The sequence below is a fragment of the Convolutriloba macropyga genome, chromosome 10, assembly GCF_964194025.1.
Source record: "Convolutriloba macropyga chromosome 10, txConMacr16.3, whole genome shotgun sequence".
In the NCBI taxonomy this organism is placed as follows: domain Eukaryota; kingdom Metazoa; phylum Xenacoelomorpha; order Acoela; family Convolutidae; genus Convolutriloba; species Convolutriloba macropyga.
Window position 1 is genome coordinate 11838989 of NC_134477.1, and position 23643 is coordinate 11862631.

The window sequence follows — 23643 nt, forward strand, 5'->3', positions numbered from 1 at the left end:
AATCTAGATATTCCCCTTATGACTAATAAAAAATCCCTTAATTATTCTTGGCTTTTTGGTTTTTTTAACAATGTAGCGACTGAAAAAAGTTAACGGATGTAAAGTGCAAACAAAAAATCAACACATAAAATTAGTGCAGGAAGCCAATACATAGCACCGATTATAGATAAAATATCTGGGCCTTTTCCGTTTGTGCTCCCACTTAGTGGGTTCATATATTTTGTACTCCCAGGGGAAAGTGCCACGTTTTTACAAAATGATTTAATATGTAATGGCACATGCTCTGTAACTGGGAGGTGCAAAACTTACTGGGAGGAAAGAAACGGAATAGATCCAAAATTTGTTTAATTGTTTTTTAAATAACCGACCTAATCTGAAAATGAGAGCTGCAGCATTGCACTCAGTGTAAAATAGGAACAAACAGAAAACAAAAACACTTTCCCAAAATGAAGTTGATCGAAAAAAGACAAGAAATTAATTGTGGAGCAGTTTTGGTGGAGATAGATTTTTACTATAAAAAGCTACGAACAAAATGAAAACGTTAACCACCAGAGCGGAAACTTTTAGCAAAAAGTTCGATGGTATTTCAACGTGAACCAGAGAAATTGTCATTTTCACACAATTTTTGCTTTATAAATATGATTATGCATAAGTATTTTTGTTAGGATAATAATAAATTTCGAGGTATTTGTAGCTATATCATCAAAATTTACTTGTTTTGTGACAGCGGCAGTACGCATTTGTTTTCAGGCAGCAAAAATCACTTGCTGTGAAGCATAACAGAAGTTTCATAACACAAAACTCAAATTTTGTCAAAAATCGCACAAAAATTTGTGGAAAAATACCATTCATTCTTTTTTGTCTGTTAAATTTCTTAGATTTTTTATTAAAGTGTTCAAATTTTCATGAATTAAGGCATTTGAGTTTTAGCAATCCTCCTTGCCACTGAAAATCGAATCAGTTGCATGCTTTGACTTTGGGAATTAATTTAAATCTTTTCAAAAATTATATGTATATTTTTTAAGTTCTTGAATGCTATTTCATGAAAATTTTGATGAGTTCTAATATGCTAATTTTATTTACTTTTTTAATAAAAAGGTCGTAAATTGAGCTGATTTTGACCTTTAATTGAGGTCATTTTGAACTGTCTTCTTAAGTGTGGCAGAAAAAGCCGCTGGAAAATGGTTCTTAGTTTGCTGATCAGAAACTGTTAAAACGGTCCTTAAATGACTGATCAGAAACTGTCAAAATGGATCTTAAATGGCTGATCAAAAACTGTTAAAAACAGTCATTTCCCGCCAAAAAACTTCACTGTTTCCTGACCAGTTGTAATAACCAAGTTAAGTGATTGAGCGGGACTTACTCGTAGTGATGATACCATAGATTGAGTACTTGGTTCATACAAGGGTTCACCACATTCAAGTCACCCGCCATCACACTCCGAGCCCAGTAGAAACTCTTCTCCCAGGGCTTAGGCACCACAGACAACCTGTATAAATAATCAGTGCATACCTGATGGGTGATCAACTCCTTAGTTGAGACCTATGATAATTCCAAGAGACTCAAATTCCAGTGGGTTGGGGGGAGCGGGTATGTATGGATTGGTGTCTTTTTTAAACAGATAAGAACGCCAATTTCATCTTCACAAAGTTGCAAAGTGTACGTTGATCTTCCTATTTTTGCAAGATCTTGTAATATTCTTGTACAAAAAAAGTTATCTGGTGAATATACCCTAGTGATGAGTGAATTAAAAACTTGCAAGATTCTTGCAAGCCGATTCAAAACTTGCAAGATTCTTGGAAGAATCATGCAAGATATCAATCAAGACAAAAAAGTAAATCAGGGTAAAGACGTTTTATAAAACATCTTTTCAGCAAATTATTGTTTATTGAACAAATTACAAAACTGAAATCAGTAAAAAAAAAATTTCGCCCGGATTAAAAATCTTGCAAGAATCTTGCAAGAATCTTGCAAGTTTTTGAATTCTCGAATATTCATTTGTGTATTTTTGGTAGCTAAAACTAACTGAAAACCAAATGAAATGACTGATATCAGAATTTTTGATCAGCAGAGCTGAACCTAATTGACTTTTTTCGTAAACGCGTTTTTAATGTGAAATCTTGCAAGATTTTGAATTCAAAAACAATTTTTCGGCAAATAGCTAGAGGCACCTTGAGGCAACCAAATCTGTCTTTTTTAAGATTATTTAACCTACTCTGGAAAACGACAACAACAGGCACCACAGACAACCTGTATAAATAATCAGTGCATACCTGATGGGTGATCAACTCCTTAGTTGAGACCTATGATAATTCCAAGAGACTCAAATTCCAGTGGGTTGGGGGGAGCGGGTATGTATGGATTGGTGTCTTTTTTAAACAGATAAGAACGCCAATTTCATCTTCACAAAGTTGCAAAGTGTACGTTGATCTTCCTATTTTTGCAAGATCTTGTAATATTCTTGTACAAAAAAAGTTATCTGGTGAATATACCCTAGTGATGAGTGAATTAAAAACTTGCAAGATTCTTGCAAGCCGATTCAAAACTTGCAAGATTCTTGCAAGAATCATGCAAGATATCAATCAAGGCAAAAAAATAAATCAGGGTAAAGACGTTTTATAAAACATCTTTTAAGCAAATTATTGTTTATTGAACAAATTACAAAACTGAAATCAGTAAAAAAATTTTCGCCCGGATTAAAAATCTTGCAAGAATCTTGCAAGAATCTTGCAAGTTTTTGAATTCTCGAATATTCATTTGTGTATTTTTGGTAGCTAAAACTAACTGAAAACCAAATGAAATGACTGATATCAGAATCTTTGATCAGCAGAGCTGAACCTAATTGACTTTTTTCGTAAACGCGTTTTTAAGGTGAAATCTTGCAAGATTTTGAATTCAAAAACAATTTTTCGGCAAATAACTAGAGGCACCTTGAGGCAACCAAATCTGTCTTTTTTAAGATTATTTAACCTACTCTGGAAAACGACAACAACAGGCACCACAGACAACCTGTATAAATAATCAGTGCATACCTGATGGGTGATCAACTCCTTAGTTGAGACCTATGATAATTCCAAGAGACTCAAATTCCAGTGGGTTGGGGGGAGCAGGTATGTATGGATTGGTGTCTTTTTTAAACAGATAAGAACGCCAATTTCATCTTCACAAAGTTGCAAAGTGTACGTTGATCTTCCTATTTTTGCAAGATCTTGTAATATTCTTGTACAAAAAAAGTTATCTGGTGAATATACCCTAGTGATGAGTGAATTAAAAACTTGCAAGATTCTTGCAAGCCGATTCAAAACTTGCAAGATTCTTGGAAGAATCATGCAAGATATCAATCAAGACAAAAAAGTAAATCAGGGTAAAGACGTTTTATAAAACATCTTTTCAGCAAATTATTGTTTATTGAACAAATTACAAAACTGAAATCAGTAAAAAAAAAATTTCGCCCGGATTAAAAATCTTGCAAGAATCTTGCAAGAATCTTGCAAGTTTTTGAATTCTCGAATATTCATTTGTGTATTTTTGGTAGCTAAAACTAACTGAAAACCAAATGAAATGACTGATATCAGAATTTTTGATCAGCAGAGCTGAACCTAATTGACTTTTTTCGTAAACGCGTTTTTAATGTGAAATCTTGCAAGATTTTGAATTCAAAAACAATTTTTCGGCAAATAACTAGAGGCATCTTGAGGCAACCAAATCTGTCCTTTTTAAGATTATTTAGCCTACTCTGGAAAACGACAACAACAAACACTTTCAATCTTTCTCTCATTTTTTAATCAAACAAATTTTTTTTAAAGAAACAACCAGTTGGAAAATTTTGTTACTGATACTATCGGTAATTGAGGACCTTTTTGCAGTCGTAAAGAATATTCTGATTATTGTTAGGTCCAATTATCATCCTGACGAAATTTAGGTGAACCTATTTGATACCTTCAGATGATAGCTATTGATGTTAATGTCCTTGAAGTTATTTCAATCGAAAATTACTGAGAGGTTTTTGAAGTTTCATTTTTTCTTCTTTCATTCCAATTATAGTTTAGGCTCAGCATACAGAAAGTTAATTTCACATTTCTGGTAAATCAAGCGTTAATTCCGTTGTTGATTTTATTCTAAGTAATGTTTTTTCTAAGGACAAAGAGAAAACATCAGTCGGAGTTTTTTGTAATTGATGTTTTGCAAAATATCACAATAAACTAATAGTACAAAGAGATATACTTTGGTCCAACCATTCTCTTTTGTTGATGTGATGTACAGTTTAAGGACAGAAGAAATAATTTATTATTTTTATAAACAGGTTTATCTTTCGAGAATTTTCAACATTTTTCATTCGTTTTCGTTCAAATACGTTCAGAGAAGTTAAAACTTAAACTCTTACTCATGTTTATAACTTGGAATTGCTGAGTAGACCACAATCTCCGCTTTTGGGTCTCCAATCCCTCCATCTTCACCCTCATCTTGTGGTTTGGACTTGTCCAGAATATGTTTCCTGGGTGCACTTTTAATCCGGGAGCTCAATTGAGAGGCTGTTTGAGGTCGGGCTAAAAAGATATGTTTTGTTAATTTTGTGTTCTTCAATGCACCCCGGACGCACGTGCCATATTTTTACATAATGATTTACCATGTAATGACATGTGTTCTGTAAATGGGGGGAGCATAACGTACTGGGGGGCACAAGCTGAAAAGATCCAGACTTTTCGTCAATTTTAATTCCCAGGAGATATCGTGGCAACTGTCGGTTTCTTGGGAAAATTTTCTCAATTTTGCCTCTGTTTTTTCGGCCATGTTTTAAGATTAGTGTTATAAGCGAGTTTTGAAAATTTTGACAGCAAGCAAATTCCGTTCATGTTTGCTTCAATGTTGCATACCCGCCACAATTTTTCACTATGCCTGTTTTTGTGCAAGCGTGGGAAACAGTGACTCTTCTCCACGCTTAACGTAATTTTTTTCCACGGGTCCTGCTGTCCCTCACCAGACAGGAATTGGACGGAGCGATTTTAATTGCGGAGAAGGTGTAAAATATTGCGGCCAGGCTTAATTTAATGATATCTTTACCGGTTTTCGAATTTAAGAAACTGTAGTCAGTTTTCTCGAATTAAGTTCTAGCTATTATCCGAGAAGAGGAAAATTTTTGTCTATTGTTTAGTTTTTAAAAGTATGATTTGCAAGAAATCGTGACTTTTCCATTAAATTTCTAGAACTCGCTTTCATTCAGTGAACCATTTTGGAGATATAATTGATCTATAATAAGTTTTTCCCTCAAATTGCATCATAACTTTGTAATTGAAGTTCTAAGCAGTTGGATCGCAGGGACGTGAGAATGCACATGATTGAACATGATCCGATTCTTCTTTTTGATGAAAACGTTTTCTATAAGTTTTTGCAGTTCGAACTGAAAAGTGTTCTCATTTCTCTGATTGTTGAGTTGAAGAAGAAATTTATTTGGAGCTCCGTGAAAATAAATTTGAATGACTGCCGTTATCCGTGGGGTTGCCAAATGGGTTTTGGCCGCACGCTTATGTGTTTTTTCTTAACTTTCTGGTTGAAAAACGGTTTTTTAACAAAAACCTTAGCCAGATAACTAAGTATCATAGTCATATTTTATATTAGCCATTCCTCAATATGTTACAGCTTTTTGCAACAACCTTTTAATTGCAACATTTCTTAAAAGATTTCGCGTGTACTGCGCGTTTGCCTATAATTTGTATGTGGGGCGTGGGGTTGTTGGAATGCAATGTTGTCCGTGCTGTGGTCGTGTATTTGTGTGTTTCTGTGCGCCAATGTATGTTTGCGTTTTGTGCAAGTTTGTTCGTGTGATTGTGTGTGTGTGTGTCTATGAGTCTGTCACTGGGTATTTGTGTACATTTCTGCATTTATGCGTGTATATGTCTGCATATTTGTATGTGTGTGAGCGTCTGGGTGTATTTGTGTGCATGTAAAAAATTAAGTTTATGCAATTTTTGGAATACTGAGATTAAATAAAGCATTGTCTTGCAAGGTTGAAAGTTATTTTGGAACGCATGGGAAAGTTACACAACTATCGTTTTGAAAAACTCGCATGAAAAATAAATCACCAGTCACTCATCGTTTAATTTGACAAAAAATTCACAGTTCTCATTTATTTCCGGCTCGTTCTGCATTGTGAAAAAAGTCAAGAAGTTTTTGCCGTTTTTTGTCTATATATGGTATAAAACATTAAAAAGAGCCAGGAATTTGACTATTTTCCCAATTTGAAAATTAGGGTTTTGTAGAACTCCTCAATACATTTATATCAGTCAACTTCTATACTACATTTGAACAGAGATCTAAATCTTTCTCATTTTTCATTAACTTTACTACAGTTTTCGCTTTGCAAAATTAACCCTATTTGAGTGAGTTCAATTTAATTTTAGCCTTGACTATTTAAGTAAACTAAAACCACCTCAGTTGAATCCGCTGTTTTTACTCACTTCATAGAGATTAAAATGCGAAAAAAAAAGATTTAAAGTGTTAGAATAAAATCTTCGATGAGTTTCGAAAACAGTCAGCTTCTTTTTAAATAACTTTCTGATCCATATCAGCAAAATAATTGCAAATATATAGATTTTTTATTGTCCGTTTGATTAAAACATGATTTTTTCCAGGATTATAGGTAGGGGCTCGTTCTAGGTGAAAAACTGTCTTGAGACATCTTTGTGAGATGCGTTTTCGTGGACACAAAAAAAGAATCAAGGCTTAATGGAGAAAATTAAACAATGACCCTTGATCTTTTCTAAGTTTGATTCTTTTGTTAGAATGAAAAAGCATCACATATATCCGACAAAAAAACAGTCAAATGAATATCGAAATCTGCTATATAAAATATATGATGCCGACTCTGAATCAATGCTAATACGTTGTTTTATTCCCACGTTTCCTTGATCGAAATCACATTAAATAGATATGTTGAACTATTCGTGGCCTTTTAACAAAAAAAAATGATCGAAAAAGGCTACGGAGAAATCTTCGTGTCAGAAAAGCAACGGAGTCACTCGCAAAAAAAACACTGAGCGTCGTGTAATTTTTTAACTGAGCGTCGATATCGAAATTTTTCAAAAACATTTATAACGCATATTACCACTGTAATTTGGTTTAATTAATTCAAGAAACAACCTATATATATATATATATATATATATATATATATATATATATATATATATATGTACATAAATTTCTCCACAATTTAAATAAACAAGCAAATAGAAAAAGCACCACAACAGAAGGCAGAACAGCAGCTTATGGAGAGGATATGTTAATTGAAACCTGTTTAATAAGCATTAATTTATCCAAATGCTTCATCTAAAACAATAAAGCACCATTTTATATTTTGAACAGGATTGATAACTTGCAAGCATCTTGCAAGTTTTAAATTCACTAATAACTAGGGTATACAATACCGAGATCGTTGATAATGTAAATGTATATACATTCGGAACTTAAGTGTTTTCTTTTATAGAAACATCCTGAGCACTCATTTAATTAGATTGTTCATTTTGTTCGCATCATACCTTGTATTCCCCCAGCACCACATGCCCCCTGTTCCCCAGAGGGATCATTGAGGACAAAGTCTACGATTGCTTTTTTCACACTCAGCAAATAGTCCTCCTTAATTTCATCACACAGGGATTCGATCGTCTCCTGAAAAATAGCCAAACTTTTATCCCTTTCAGGACCTTTTCGTACAGGGTTCATGTTAATTGCAACTTCAAGCGCGCAGCAATAACAACACATAACTTGCTACGCAATGTCATATTTTATCCAGAGGTCATGGATCAATGAAATATTATCAAAACGTTTCCAACAAATGAGGAAGTGTTTTTTTTCGGAAAGTGAGCAACTCCTAAAAATGACAAACACTATCTTGTAAGACTCTTGCAAGATTACATGCCTATCTTGTAAGATCTTGTAAGAATCTTGTAAGACTCTTGTAAGATTATACAATTTGGTACAAGAGTCTTGCAAGATCTTACAAGATAGGCATGTAATCTTGCAAGATCTTACAATATAGCGTGTATGCTCGACTAGGGGTTGTAACCTGGTGTTTCTTCAGTGGTTCCTTGACTAGACCCATGATGTGTTGCAACCACGAGTCCTCCATTGGTGCCACATGCTCCGTGTCAATTCCATTCGAGATGTAGTAGTGGTATCTCTATAAAAACCAGCAGTTGAACTGAATTGAGTTTCTCCCGATCAAATGATAAAAACACGACACGGATTAGTCATAATCATTTAAAATAGATAAACAGGAAGGGACGTTTGGCGATACTCTCGTATCTTTATGAAACGCCCGGAAAAAAGGAAACAGGTTACTTGAACACAAGCTCTTTGATTACACTGTTCTGCAATATCAAACTATATTGGAAACGGAATTAGCAGATATTTTCATAAACAGTAACGTTAATTTTTTCCATGAAATAACTATGATCTATCGATGGAGCTATGAAAAGCCTATCATCCATCCCCGGGTTTATGAAAGATCTATGATCCATCACTGGAAGTGAATGGGAGCCCAGCCCGGATATATAGCAGGCTGTTTTCTGGAACCAAATCACTTTCAGGTGCTTTCTCTGTATACGTTTTGGTCATTTATTGCATATTTGATATTGTAATAGCTCCACAAAAAACTTATTATTGAGGAATCAAATAGCTGAGAAAATCTCTTTTCAAAATACTCTTGAGAAAATAAAAAACAAATGTATAGAAAAAGGTTGAGGGAAACATATCTAGGATATGGCCAACTTAGGGAAAGATCTTGCTGTTCGTTTTGGTTGTTTTTTTTACTGTTTTTGGGCTTTAAAATATTTTTGCCAAGTATATTTATTTTAAATCAGATTTTATCAATTATATGAAATGAAAGCTGTTGAGCATAAAGGGAAAACTGGTTTTGATTATCTCGAACATGTGTGCTCAGTGAGATTTAGGATCAACCTGTTTTAACATGGAACTTAGTTAAAGCCACATTTTTTAGCCAGTCCTAAAAAATTTTTTGTTTTAAATAACTTTCACGTTTGCTGACAGTTTTTGCCTTCCACCTCTAATTTAATTTAGCATTTAAAGAAACCAACTCTCTCAAACTAGCTCTCTCTTTCTCTGCCTATTTCACAAACATACCATAAACATTACACAAAAAAAGACGCGCATACACCACACAAACAAATCCACAAACACAAATACAAACACAAACACAAAAAAAACATTTTAAAGATTTTGTTTTTGACATGTGATATTTACACAAGGTTCATCACCACCTTCAAAGTTCCTCTTGTTTATTCTTGAAACAAAGGTGCTGAGTTCTTTAGACAACTGTATAGGTAGTCGTGAAACTGACACTAAGATGAGAATTGAACATATGAAGCATTTTGAAAAGTTTTTCCCATTTTTAATGTTAAACGATCATAATGGGACCGTTAGTTTTTTTAAAATTACCTAGAGTTTTTGCAAAAGAAAAATAAAATTACATATTTCGACTTTTGACTTATTTCGCTATTTGAAGCATAAATTAGGTAGTTTTCTGACCGTTTTGCTCTATACCTCTATTGGGTTCTAAAAGTTAACGGAAATAATTCTCCCACACTTACTCTCTTTTTCTTTGTCTCTCTAACACATATAACTTACTTTCTTTTCAATAGACGCCCCTTTCATTTCATTTAGGTCTTTATTAATTTTTAACTTTAGGTGTGTACTTCTCAAGGTAACAATATCAGTAATAGTAAAACTGACACTGTAATTTGAACTGAACTTTTTGACAATTTTGGACATATTTTGTCATTTTAAATGTTTCATTAGTATAATCAGCCATATAATTATTTAAAAGCTCGTAGAGGGGTTTGCTGCCAGCTAAACCTAATCAGCAAAAGTTTGATTTTAAATAGTTTTGAAATCCTCTTGTTTAACAATTGTAAAAAAAATTCTAATTTTTTAAAAATTTCTGACAGTTTTTTACACTCCACTTCTGATTTGTCTGATAAGTTGAGGAACCTCAAATGCTATCCGTAAAGGGACTAATTCAACGCCCTTGAGAATTATTGGTTGTCAGTTAAAATTACAACTTGGCCCTTTTCATTATTTTCATGAAGGGAAGTTTAACGAAACAAGAAATTTGATTATTTTTTTGAACAGAAATTAACAAAAAACTTTTTTTCTTTCAAAGAAAAATTAGTGCTTAATATGAGAAACTTAACAATAGGAAAATTAATTGATTTTTTAAATAACAGAGCCGCCCAAAGACTGGAATATATCAGTTCGAAGAGCAATTTAAAATACAGAAAAGTGAACAAAAATTTTCGTTTAATCTTCATGAAAATTATGGGTTACATTTGCATTAAGTTTTTTCAACTCGGCTATCCAAAAACTCTCTCATTCTCAAATAATTCTGGATACATATTTCCAATTTTCTGAAGCAGATTAGTTTGACCAAACTGCTCTGACAATATAATGAACACAAACAAAATTTAGAAAAGATTTCTATCTTTACATTTCCGTAACGTTTATGGTTGATTTGATCTCAATTTCATTGAAAGGTTCTCTTTACATCTCCAAAATTTTGAGAATGCTGGAAAAGACCGGTTAGTTCAGTTGTTGTATGAAGAATAGTTTGTAAAAAGAACTCACAATTAAAAAAATCACAAAGAACTCACAAGTAAAAAGAATTACAATTTTTTCTTTCATTTCAAATTTTCAAGTTGATTTTTGCTATTCTTAGAGATCCAAAATGCCTGATGTCTTCTGTTCTCCATAATTTTGTTTTTATACAAAAAAACATTTGCTTCATAAGGAAAAACCACGTTTTTTAACCAGCACATTACATATAAACGGTTAAAGATTTGAGGAAAAAACAAAATAATTGGCTTCTTTTTGAAGTTTTCGGTCAAATAGTTCAAATTAATCAATTTAAGTCTTGAAACTGAAAAAAGTATAGTGAGAAACATTCACTGAAGCTAATTCAGTGTACTACATTTTTTTCGTTTCGTTTTTATCTTATAAGTTTTTCTGTAAATCAAAACTAGAGCCTGAGGGCTACAACATGCTATCTTTTTTCTCTACGGTACGTAAGCAAAAAAAGTAAAAAATTGATTGAAAAAAATAGCCAGTCTCGCATATTTATTCCCCAATTTTTGAAAATTTGTTGAGGCAATAAGCTCAGTAGCTTGAATTCATTTTGAAAAAAAATTCTTGCGTATATCCGAGACTTTTAGACATTTTTTTCTTTGAGCCAGCGCATCCCATCACTGGGAGAGCCATGTCTTAATTTTTCACTTATTTCCAAAATAAAACAGTGAAATAATTTTTTTAGGGTGAGGGCAAATCTGTTAATTCTAATGAAATGCCTCATGAAACGCCTCATAATCAAATGCCTCATGACTTCGAAAAATTACTGTTAACAAAAACATTATATTCAGGGATTGTACATAACTCAAAATTTCATCCGATAATTAGCTGAAAAACACGCTCATGGACAATCTTTTATTTGAAGTTTACCAAACAATCAAGAAAATCTTATGAGTAAACAAATTAATCAGCATATACAGATATCAAACAACGCAAAGTATACTGCGCAAAAAAGTTTTTCTCACGACAATCTGTCAACGCGCATATTAAAAAGAGGCTATTACACGGAACCGTTTTTCGGGTTATAATTTTGATTAGTAAAACAAGACTATTTTGCGCTCAAATATAAACGACGATTTCAAATAGAAATGCAACCAAGCAAAGTCCCACTAACAAAAACAGTTTCTTAGCCAGTCCAGGGAACACTGAAGATCTGTTTTTGGGAAAAAAAAGTTTCCATATTTAAGACCATCAGCCAGTTTTGTGAGTTACTGGGAATTAAGAAAATGATATCACTCATATATCATTCAATCGACTAGCTGAAAATGCTGTTCAAACGGTGAAGCAGACACTTCCAGCGTGGCGCCCCACTCTGAACGTGTCATTTGCAGGGCTTCTGCAAAAGGCACCGATGACATATCACGAAATTTCAAATACAAGGGACGCAACTCCGGTTGAACTAATTCTGGAATTCTGGGACGCAGAGTTAAACAACAAGCAATATCAGAATTCAAGTTGCGGGAACGAAATTCTATTCGAGGACAATGAAAAGACAAAGACAGTTCCTGCAACTTTCATCATCAGAAAAATTCTAAACAGATCTTCCATACAACCTGAAAACTGAACGCAAATAATTCTAGTGAACGACAGGATCTAAAACTAAATCAGGACAACGTGAAAACTGAACCACCATCAGAACACAGATGTGGCACCCTCACATCAAGTATAAACTTCTGCAGCAGCATCAACTGCTTAACAGCCACAATCTAAATCATCAGGGTTTTTACGGACATCAATAAAAAATAAAAAACAACCAGATAGATTTGGAGAACCTATCCTAATTTTACTTTAAAAAAGGCAGGGAGTATGTGATAGTTTTGAAAGAACTTCAAGAAGCTGAGATTTTTTAGTAATTTTTCAGAGATCAAAAACTTATCTGACAAACATTATTGCTACGTCGGGAAGTAATGGCCACAAAACTAAACTCAATTCTAATTTTATCTTGGCGCTATCATTATTTTATTGACCAACAAATCTGATGCCAGAATTTAAATTCTCCTACCCATTCTAACATCCACTGATCTTCATCTGATGTACACGATTGTACCTTGGTCATATATGATTCTCATGAAATAAAACAAAAACAGAAAGTTGAGGCCGGGATTTGAAACAAAGATCTTTTCGCATGTCAATTAAGTAAAATATTTTTTAGCTAATCTAAATTTCTTTTAAATGTTTTTGCATGGATAATTCTTTTTTATATATTCAGTTCCAATTTCAATTTAAAGTTCAACTGATTGTTATCTTTGACCCAGGTCACCGACCACGACAGTTTTTCAATTAATGGGAAATTTTTATTTAATTGATAAAACTATTCTCATTTTATCTTAGCTTTTTAGATAGAAATAGAATTGAATTTTAGTACAAGACACCACTTCAGCTATTCCAGCGACAAGCTATCAAACTTAGTTCTCCAACTGTAGCATTGGAAAATTGGAACTGACCATAAGATCTTTTTCAGCCTGGTTTGGTCTCGCACTTTGGCTGGTACTGCCTTCACCCCCAATTGGCTCCAAAGTCTGGACTTGCCTGTAATGAAGCAAAAATGTTATCATTCAAATCTGCTTCAATCTCAGGATTAAAGTTTCTAATATATGATCATCACTTACTGCAGAGACTGTCCATTTGGGCTAAAATAAAGAAATAGTTTTTCTAGATAGTGAAGTTTGAGTCTTTGAAACATGTTTCAGAGATATTCACAGCGGTGTAACTTCACCATAATTTAATTGATACAAGATCTAGAGCTACTAACCGGATCTTTACGTTGAACCCCCAGTACGTTATGCACCAACCAATAACAGAGCACGTGTCATTACATAGTAAAACATTTTGTAAAAATATGACACGTGCGTTGGGGTGGGAGTGGTTGCAAATAATATGCACCAACTAACCTGGAGGGGGGGGGGGGGGCACAAAAGGAAAATATCCGATTAGTATGCCTCGCGATTTGTTTCAAGAAAACTCACATTAAAATGTCGACCAATGTGCTTCTAAACATCTGTTTCTGTTTCTCAGCTTCTTTCTTGTGCGCTAAGTTGAGAGTATTAGACTGTCTCCTATTGGACTGTCTGCTCTTTTGACTTGTCCCGCCTGACTTTTTATTCTTCAACTCAGTCGAGGCCGTCTTCTTCCGGTCCACAGAGGTTATGGGGTCAAGTTTGTGTTTGCCCTTCAGGGGAACTTTCCTTCGGTCTGAAAATTTAAGAAGCAGTCGTCAGTTGATTATATTTATTCTGTTAATGTTTTGGAACGGATTGTGATGGTTGATATCAAGCGCATTTGATAAATTTTTATCGAGTTAGATTTGTGCTGATTATTTTGCACCAAGAAAGACAAATTTATAAACAATTATTTTTGAAAGTTAGCTAGCATTATACTATAAAAATCAATTATCGGTAACCTAAACTATAGATCATCGAAAGATCTTAATATTGTCCTTATCAAGTGATGCCCAATAGTATTAACAATAACAAACTGTCAAATTGACAAACAGCCAGAATATTGTTATTTTTTAATAAAAAGTTCGATTCTGCTAGATTTTCACTGTGCACCACTATAGTTCTGAGTTTTCCCCCAAAACTGTACTGCTCCTGTTTTCATCACATAACCTTAGATTTAACACAAATATATCATAAGAATATCTTTGATCAGCTTCATGAGTGGGTATTTTACCTGTACTGGTTTCAATCATATCCTGCAACAATTTCTGGGCCAGTTCTCTCTCCATCTCCTCAAGTCTCACTGGCTTCTCTTTCACCGGCCAACTCGAATTCAACTTGTTGTGCACACCTTGAGAAAAAAAACAATATTATGTCCCAGTTCGAAGATCAGTTAGCCCCAGCGTGACCAACATAGATGATTCCTGGCAACTATCGTTTGGTGTCTCACGAAACATGGCAATAATATAGCCGAGCGCACAAAATTATAAACTAAGCCTGAGAAAGTACATAGCATGAAAAGAGCCCCTGTGACAGCTTTACCCAGTCTGAGGTGCCAGACTGAAAGTAGTTATGTCCAGACCGAAATAACGCACCAACGCCTGCCTTGTTCTTTAACTGTTTGCCAAGTTATCTAAGCAAAAAGTCAAAAGACTTTCGTCCAGATTTTCTGGGACAAATTTTTAAAAAAAACTCAACTTGAGATCAGTATCCAATGCACAGTATGCATACAAATCTTGCCTGAAAAACAACAATTTCTAGGCCAAAAAATTGAAGGGAAGATCCACAGAAATGTCAACAAAATCCCAAAAAAATTAGTTGACGATGATTTAAAAGATCACAATACCTCACTGAAGCGTTTTAGAGTGACTCACAACGCTTACTCTTGCTACAATACAACTTCCGCAGCTACAGATAGACGAATTCTCCAAAAAGCGTTGTTTTTCCCGAAAAACATTGCAAAAATACTCAGTTTGAAAAAAACCATGTGTTTTCGTACACAGTAGTACATCAATTTGCTCAGTAAGCTTTTAATTTTCTGGCGAAATACTGTTTTTACCGATGAAACTACAGTGCGAATCGCAAGCGTCAAATTGCTCGAGTTGTTGGAAGAATTGGTAGACTTCTTAAGAATTGAGTTCGGACAAACAATTAAATAGTTTGGGGTGCAATACAATCAGCTGGACGAAATATGCTGTTTACTTGTCCAAACAAGCTAAATGCTGCCACTTATTTGAAAATTTTGAAATATTTACGAAGAAAAAAAACATTTTAAGGACTTTACTTTTCAACAAGATGATACTCTAGTAAATAAATTGAAGATTATAGAAAGAAAACCGCTGAATGTACTGTAATGGCCAGCATACAATCCAGATCGGAATCCTATTGAAAATCGATGGCGATTCTGAAGCAGTGATTACGAAAATAGAAAAATTGTCCGAAATTTGGAACGAATTTAAAGCAGATGTCATCAGAAACCTGTATGAAAAATATGCGAACTGTCTGTTAGACTTTAAAAAAGCTATAGGTGTAATTTCGAATTTTTAGAGAAAAATTTTGAACTCAAAAATTTTTATTATTTGATGATTGCAGTGTTTTTTAAATCTTTTTGTTTACGTAATCTTTTAGTACCATGGTGTACCTTAGTCTCTAAGCGGAAGACATTTTTACGAACTATTCATCAGGCAGAAAAGAATAGCAGACTTTTAAAATCTCAACAGGGCCTTTTCATGACGGTGAAACTAAATAGGAAGTAAAAAATCTATCCATTTTTTTCAGGCTCTTACTTTTTTTTTCACTGATTTACAATCTTGGACTTCAAAATGCGCGCCATGCTGTGCTCACCTGTTTTTGACTTGGATCTGAGAAAATCTGTGGTCAGACTGGTACTGGCACTGGCATTGGGTGTGGGTCGTGATATGGACGGAAAAGTAGCCCCCGCACCACCAACCGCACCTGCGACATTATTACCTGAATATTATAAATATTATAATTACATAATAATAAGAAGAATAAATTGTTTTCATCGTTGATCTAAAATCCTTTCGCCAAATATACAAACTCATGGCAATTTCGATATTTATTTTCCGTGTGGGACGTGTGGGAGAGCACTATTGGGCCTATGACCCGTTTTCAAGGGTCTCAGAGAATTTGAATCTGATTTACTTAAAAACAGCTTTTGTGAAAAAAAATAGGTCAAATCTCTCGCGATTGCATCATGCCACCGTGGCTTCGAAACCGTTTCGTTTTTCACTGGAAAATTATAACTCTTCGTAAATGTTATTTTACACCATCATACGGGTGTAGAGCTAGTCGCATCAAAGGCTACACAAAATATCATTAGTTAGATTGAAAACGCGACACAGATTTTAAATGATTTGCATCATCTGGTGGACTTACCAGAATGTCCCGCACTAGCATTTCCCTCTGAGCCCAGTTCTGTCACTTTTGTGTTCGACCGGGCCAAGTTGAAGTTGGGTGGAAACTCGGACCATTTTGGTTGTTGTCGGATCTGAAAACAACAGCATTAACTCGCGCCCAATTTGAGGAGCTGCGTTGTGAATAGTTATAATAGTTCGAAAGATTTTCAAAAGATGTGAAGAGGCGTTATATTCAGATTTTTTTATTGCTTCTATAAAATCTATCAGCTTATACACTTTTGAGGAACTAAAACTTAATGATTTCATCCTTTCTAAAATTTGTACGATACTTCAATACGCCACAAAACGCACACTTTTGTAGTTTTGGGGTTTCTCTTTTAAGGTCAGCATTTCTCACCAAACTAAGTTAAAAGGTTAAACATAGACAACAATGACAAAAATAGATGAATTTGTTACGGATATTTCCATTCCTGAAGCAAATTTCAAGCAGTTTTCTTTACCGCATACAAACTCTAAATTGAGAACATGCAATGGGTCGGGGAAAAATGCTTATATGCTATACATGTTCAATTTAAATTGCACATTTTTGTGGCGTAGCCGGTTAAATTTCAAATTTTGAAAATAATGAACTCAAAGATTCTATCAAATTGGAAAACCAGCAATACCAAGAATTTTTTAGAATTCTTGGAAGCTGGCTGAGTATGCCAAAACCCCAAAATAACCATAAATTAAAGTGACGATACTGGTTTTTGGAAAAAAAATTACTCGTGTTCTTTACTGTAGCTTGGTGAATGAAGCATGAAGGGATTATATCAGTTTTTGGGAAAATAATGTCTGTGAAAAAATCAACTTTACCTGTGGGTGTGGAAGGTGAGGCAGGAAATTGGCGGCTGGATCTAATTTGGGCCGCTTCGGGTCCGTCTTGTAGGGACGCTAAAAAGACGTAAATCAACTTAATAACATCAATCTCAGGTGGACTATAACTAATATGCGACTGTAATCAATTGAACTAAGTTTTCGCAGGTTTTCAACCAAGTTTTCAACATTTCTGATGTTTTCTGTTTTAAGAAAAAGTAATGTTCACATTCAAAAGAGAAATGATCATACTGGAAATAGAAATTGACAGTTGAAATTCAGAATGATTGTCTGAAATTTAGCCTTAAAATGGTTAGGAGATGCAAAAAAAGAAGTCTGAGCATAGCGAAAACTAGAATCTGGGAAGAATTTTACCGCTCAGCAGATATTGAACGAAACATTCTCCACAAGCTATTTCAATTCGCACCCATATGAAGCAACAAGTTATAGCTTCCTAATAGTCCAAAAAGAGTAGTCGAAAAGTTATCTGTTATTTTTATTAATTGTACTCACTTCTATCGTTCTGACTGGGGGCATCTGGAAAAAATAAGAAGTCTCGACGAGATTAAGAAAAACTGATGGAATAAATAATAACAAACAAAATAATAAAGTTTTAGTCACATTACTATCAATCAGTTATATAACATTAATGATAAAATCATTCACAACAGGTAATTGATGTTTAAATTTGGATTACATTGTTATGTGTTTATTTCATCTCCAATCATATTACGTATTGAAATACATTTGTATATTCCACCTGACTATTAAATGCAACTATTCCACTTGACTGAATTTTATTTCGATTCACATCTGTTGAAGCAGAATGGAGAAATGGATTTAAGACATGGAAAATAAAGCTATTGGTTTTGGATCATATCGTGACTGTCTACACAAGAAAATCATTGTTAGTTTGCCTGTAATATTATAGATTTTCATGGCAAATAGCTGAAAAGTGAATAAAGTCTTGCGAACCGCCGAAAAAATGCCCGGGTTGAAGTTTCTTTGATTTCATACAAGGATCATATATTATTTCATACTGTCCATACTTGATTTATTAGTACGATCCTAGTATGAAACCACAGAAATCATATATGACCTTGTATGATTTCCAAAAAATTTTTTCAACTTCAATAGAAAATCAAAATTATACAGTTTTTAGTCTTTGAAATTTTTTGTATGATCACTGTATGATTTCTAGGAAATCATATATGGTCCTTGTATCACTACCAAGAATTCATACAAATCATATATGGCATAGTATGATTACTAACTATCATATATGACCTAGTACGAAATCAAAGAAAGTTGTACGATCGTGGACCCGGGTGCTAACCATAACGATAAACATAACGAACATAATGCTAAAATTCGACACTACACGGATTCTGTAATGATATTCTAAAGTTCTTTGTATTTTTCAATATTTAGCTTAATTTGCATTCCCAGAAATTTTGGCTTGTATCGCTTTACCTAGTACTCTCTTCTAGTATTTGCTTGTATAATTTGCTTTTGTTCTAATCCCTTTTGATGAGGAAAAACTAAAAGTTAAACGTCGTTCTTAGTTAGTTTTTGAGCAATCATCATTTTTAATGCAACAAGGAGGCTCGGCAATGCGCATAATTTTCTGAACCCGCTCATCCACGTTTTTGACTTAATTGACCACCAAAGGAGGAAAAGATAGAAAACTTACATAAAATCACTTTTTGTTCGAAAATAAATGTTTTATCCAAAGGAAAAATCGTTTTAGCTTTAATCACTATAAAAACGAAACAATAAATCATTAGAAGTCCGCTAATAACTGCCATTAAGGAGCGTAAGAGAGAAGACAAATAAAAAATCAAATAAAAACAACAAGACTTACGACGAAATCTCAAGGTCTATATATCTTTTAAATAAACAATGAAAAAGTCAAAATAGCTTTTAAAAAAAATAAAACAAATCCAATTAAATGCATTTCACCAGAAAAGACATGGGACCTGTCTTTATTGAGAAAAATTAACAATTAGACAGAAAACAAAAGTGAGGAGTTTTTTTAAAAAATTTAAATTCAAAGTCAGAAAAGCAATAAGCAATCCGCAGAAATCATTCAATGGCTTCATCTATATCCTAAAAGAAAAACATTGAGACGTGTCATTATCGAGAATCTCATATGACCAGAAAGAGAACAGATACAGGCAAAAAAAAAACAAAAAAAAGTCAATTCAATTTTGCGAGGAAACGGTGTCGAAACCAATAAGATCAAAATCTATTCACTAAAAATACTGAAACTAATCAATTGCGCCTTAAACCGACGCCATTAATGTGATGGGCAACTTTTCAATAGAGTGCCATAAATATCAGGATCGGACAAGACAGCAAAAAGAACCCTAAAATTGGAAATTATCAAAAAATACAAACAAAAATTTATAAAAATTCGTAGTATCAACGCCAAAAAACCATTATTTAAGTTAAGAAACAGCAATTAATACTTCACTAATTTTCACTTCAAAAAATATTGAATTCTCCTTATTTTTTTTTACTATGCTAAAAGGTTGTAAGAATAAATTGAAAGTAGCAATTCTACAAAACCATTAATTTTTTGAAAACAGTTTATTAAAAAGCTCAAGACATTATAACCATCAACTTCCAACTTAAGAATGATAAATAGTTTAAATTGTAACAACTTTTGAAACTTGATGTACATGTAATTAGTGAGACTAAGTCAAAAGACTACACATTAACACTCAATACAGACAGAATTCAAAATTTCAAGAACAGTTTTTTAGCAAACGATGTTGAAGCCAAAGTAAATTCGCTGTTTGTTGAAGATGCTATTGATATTCATGGGTTTCTCTTGCGTGTAAATTCAACCGGTCAATAATTGAGATTTTATTTGAAATCATTCAGGTCTGAAGCTTAAATTTTTAAAAAAAACATGCAAGTAGTAATATAGTGAGCGACAGTTCACGGGGGGGGGGGGGGGGGGTGAGGCCCCATGTATTAAGATAGGGCATAGCGTTGTTCCAGGAGATAGGGGCATCTCAAATGTATTAAGATAGGGTATAGGGTGCATGAATTACGATTAGGAATGGAATCTACTTGTTTTAAGATTAGTTACAGCGGCCGACATGTATTAAGATTAGTTATGGTCGCCACCATGTATTAAGATTAGGAAAAGCCGCCGCAACGTATTAAGATTAGGAATAGCCGCCGCAACGTATTAAAATTATGAATAGCCGCCGCCACGTATTAAGATTAGGAATAGCCGCCGCCACGTATTAAGATTAGGAATAGCCGCCGCAACGTATTAAGATTAGGTAGGTCGGTAGTAGTATATAGCGAGCAAATGTGTCGGTGTTTTAGGAGGGCATTCTGATTGGTCGAGAGGTTTAGTGTAGTAAACATTGTAGATGAATTTTTATTAAAAAGAGGGGTAAATTTGGGTGTTGTTTGTGTTTGATAATATAGTAACAGATGTTGTCAGCGAAATGTTTACACACATTCCGATCACTCTCACTGTTTTGAACACTCTCTGTGGGGGGTCAACGTGTTACCTCCACATGTTGGTTTTGATTTGGAGAAACATGTATGGTTTTTACAAACATTCCTAAAAAGGAAGGCAAAAATATGTCTAGTTATACTTTTTCCTTAAAAAGAAGTCTAATCAGAAATTTTTAATAGAGAAAACTTTTGAATCATTATAGAAAAAGAGTCTTTGTGTTTTGGCACGTCTGTGTTGCATTAGAGAGAAGTAGTGACGAAAAAATTCTGAACAAGTGAAACATCGAATTTTCTTAATCCGCTGCTTCTTGAACTGATTCATTGTTCAAATGAGATTTTAAATTGGACATGACATTTTCATTGGTTTCCTTATTTGCAATTTGAATTCGTTTATAATAAATAATATGATTTCCTTATTTGGAATTTGAGTTCATTGATGGTATATAAGTTAATTTCATTATTTGGAATTTAAGTTCTAAAGAAATTGATTTCCTTTTTTGAACATACTAAATAATTTTACAGAATGGCAGCAGTTTTGTTCCAGGATTCACCACAATTTTACAGAAAATTTTGTGAATAGTCGTTGTTTATATTTGTATATGTTAAAGACTATAGACCATATATTCTTACAAGTGAATTTGTGGCTGCTTCGCACAACAGTTTCTGTTCCCTGAAAACTTGTCGATATCACATTGTTCTCATATCATCCTCCACCGAAATTTTGCTTCTGGAAGATCTCTCCTATTTATATCAGACAGTCGATTGTTTCTGTGGATTGTATAAATATTGAAAACATTGAATCAGTTTTATGTTTTGGCTAAAAAATTTAAAAAATCAATTTCTTATTTTTTTACAGTTTTATCTTAAATGTTTAAATTGATACCTCTAATCTCTTACATCTCGAGTTTTGTAACAAATTATTTGTTTAAAAGTCCAGTTTTCTCACGAAAAATTTGTTAATTGTTGGGTTTTTGAAAATTTTATTCTTAATAAAAGTCGAGTTTTCTCAACAAAATTTTTGTTAAATGTCGAGTTTTCTTTAAAATTTTTTGTTTGAATATCGAAAAATGGACTCCAGTTGGATATTAAAAAGCGCAAATTATTTCCTTGTTTTCATCAGTTTACGGTATAATTCAACGCAAAAATGAAGAGAGTTTTTAATTTTTAAAATGACAAGTTTTCAGCTTCTAAAACAACTTAAAAATCGAGTTTTCATTCAGGTTTTTTTAGTAGAAATCAAATTTCTGCTTAGTTTTTCTCTTAAATATCAAATTTTTGATCAAGTATTTTTGTCAAATGTCGAGTTTTGATAATGCTCTTTCTGTTAAATATCAAGTTTTGTAACAAAGTTTTTTAAAAATCAAAAGTTTATTTGATGACATCCTAATGAACTGGTTTAGAAAAGAAAGCTCATATAAGAAAGATTATATTATAAAGAACGTTTATATACATCACCAGGAAAACGAATATAGCAACCTACAACTTTTCCCTAAGATCGAGTACAAAAGAAGCTGAAAAATTCTACAAACTCAAATCTATTCAAATAGAGTTCATAAACTTGCTTCCATCAGCACCTGACACAGTTTGAAGCAAATTCCCTGACTCCTACACTGAACTCAAAACTTGGTTTACATCCAGGCTAGAGAACCAAGAGTTAGGAATTTGTCCTTCTTCCTAAGGGAAAGCATATTTAATGTTGCCAGCGACGTAGTTCGCTGGAAATTCTGTTCCAGCAACGTGAGGATAGTGGTGTCCAGTAATAACAGCAACTTCGTGTCCCATCGCTTGAGTTCCAAGCTGGTTCTCCGTAATTGGAACCTGATGATAGGTGTCGAACTGTTGTCGCTGGTGTTCAATAATATGCCACAAAGTGATGGGTAAAGTGATAACAGACTCAAATAATCCGTTTGCTAAGTCTCTAATCCTTTTGCAGTCACCTCAGTGAAGCAAAATGAGTACAGATGATTGTCGTTTTGCTCAGTAAACTCCATTTTGTTCAGATGAAATGATAGAAGAGAGTTTTTCAGAAACGAAAGCAGTTTGTAACTGAACGTGTTGAAAACTGTCAAGTAGAGAGTAAGTTAGAAAACAACAAGTTTCACTTTTTAGTAGGAAAAAAGAATTTCTAAGTTAGAAACAGATAAAAGTTAGAACTGAAGTAAATTCTGTTGATAAGAAGAATGTGAATGTAGGAACTCAATTGCAGGATTAAGTTTTGATGAATAGTTAGCAGAACGATGAGAAACAGAGGTGAAATTAATTTTGAGGAAAAGAAAGAGAATGATAATGTCTATCAATGTCGCTCCTATTTATAGTAAATTCCGTCCAATAAGAACGAAGTAATCACAAAAGGAAACATTTTGTAGAAAAAGTGACGTTAGTAACCAAAACAGGAATTTAAAGGTTTGTAACGTAACAAAATATGGAAGAGTTTGTTATAAAGTGATGCTCATATACGACACAGGAACTTGAATGCGTGAATAGAAACCAAATATGGTTTTTGACTAATACATGTAACACATGATATGATTACTTGTTTACTAAATATGGATAGCTGAGTGGGAACGAAGTTGAACAAATTCATCAGAGCTAGACTTTTTTGGTAAATTATGTCAATTCGTTCCCACTCAGCTATCCATATTTAGTAAACAAATAATCATATCATGTGTTATATGTATTAGTCAAAAACCATATTTGGTTTCCATTCACGCATTGAGGTTCCTGTGTCGTATATGAGCATCACTTTTAAAACAATCTCTTCCATATTTTGTTACGTTGAAAACCTTTCAATTCCTGTTTTGGTTACTAACGTCACTTTTTCTACAAAATGTTTCCTTCTTTGGTTACTTCGT

The 23643-nt window shown here is 33.5% G+C and overlaps 1 protein-coding gene across 1 annotated transcript; it reads right to left on the minus strand.

Annotated features, from left to right (window-relative positions):
• Window positions 1-1359: 1359 nt before the first annotated feature.
• LOC142347920 (uncharacterized) lies at window positions 1360-18047 on the minus strand. Its single transcript, XM_075399086.1, has 12 exons — window positions 17822-18047; window positions 17309-17386; window positions 16473-16584; window positions 15918-16043; window positions 14308-14424; window positions 13602-13827; window positions 13245-13265; window positions 13080-13164; window positions 8063-8176; window positions 7536-7665; window positions 4385-4547; window positions 1360-1489 (listed from the first exon to the last, which is right to left on the minus strand). Exons 1-12 carry the CDS (start codon window positions 17843-17845, stop codon window positions 1360-1362), a joined length of 1326 nt encoding a protein of 441 aa, XP_075255201.1. The 5' UTR covers window positions 17846-18047.
• Between the last annotated feature and the right edge of the window lie 5596 nt (window positions 18048-23643).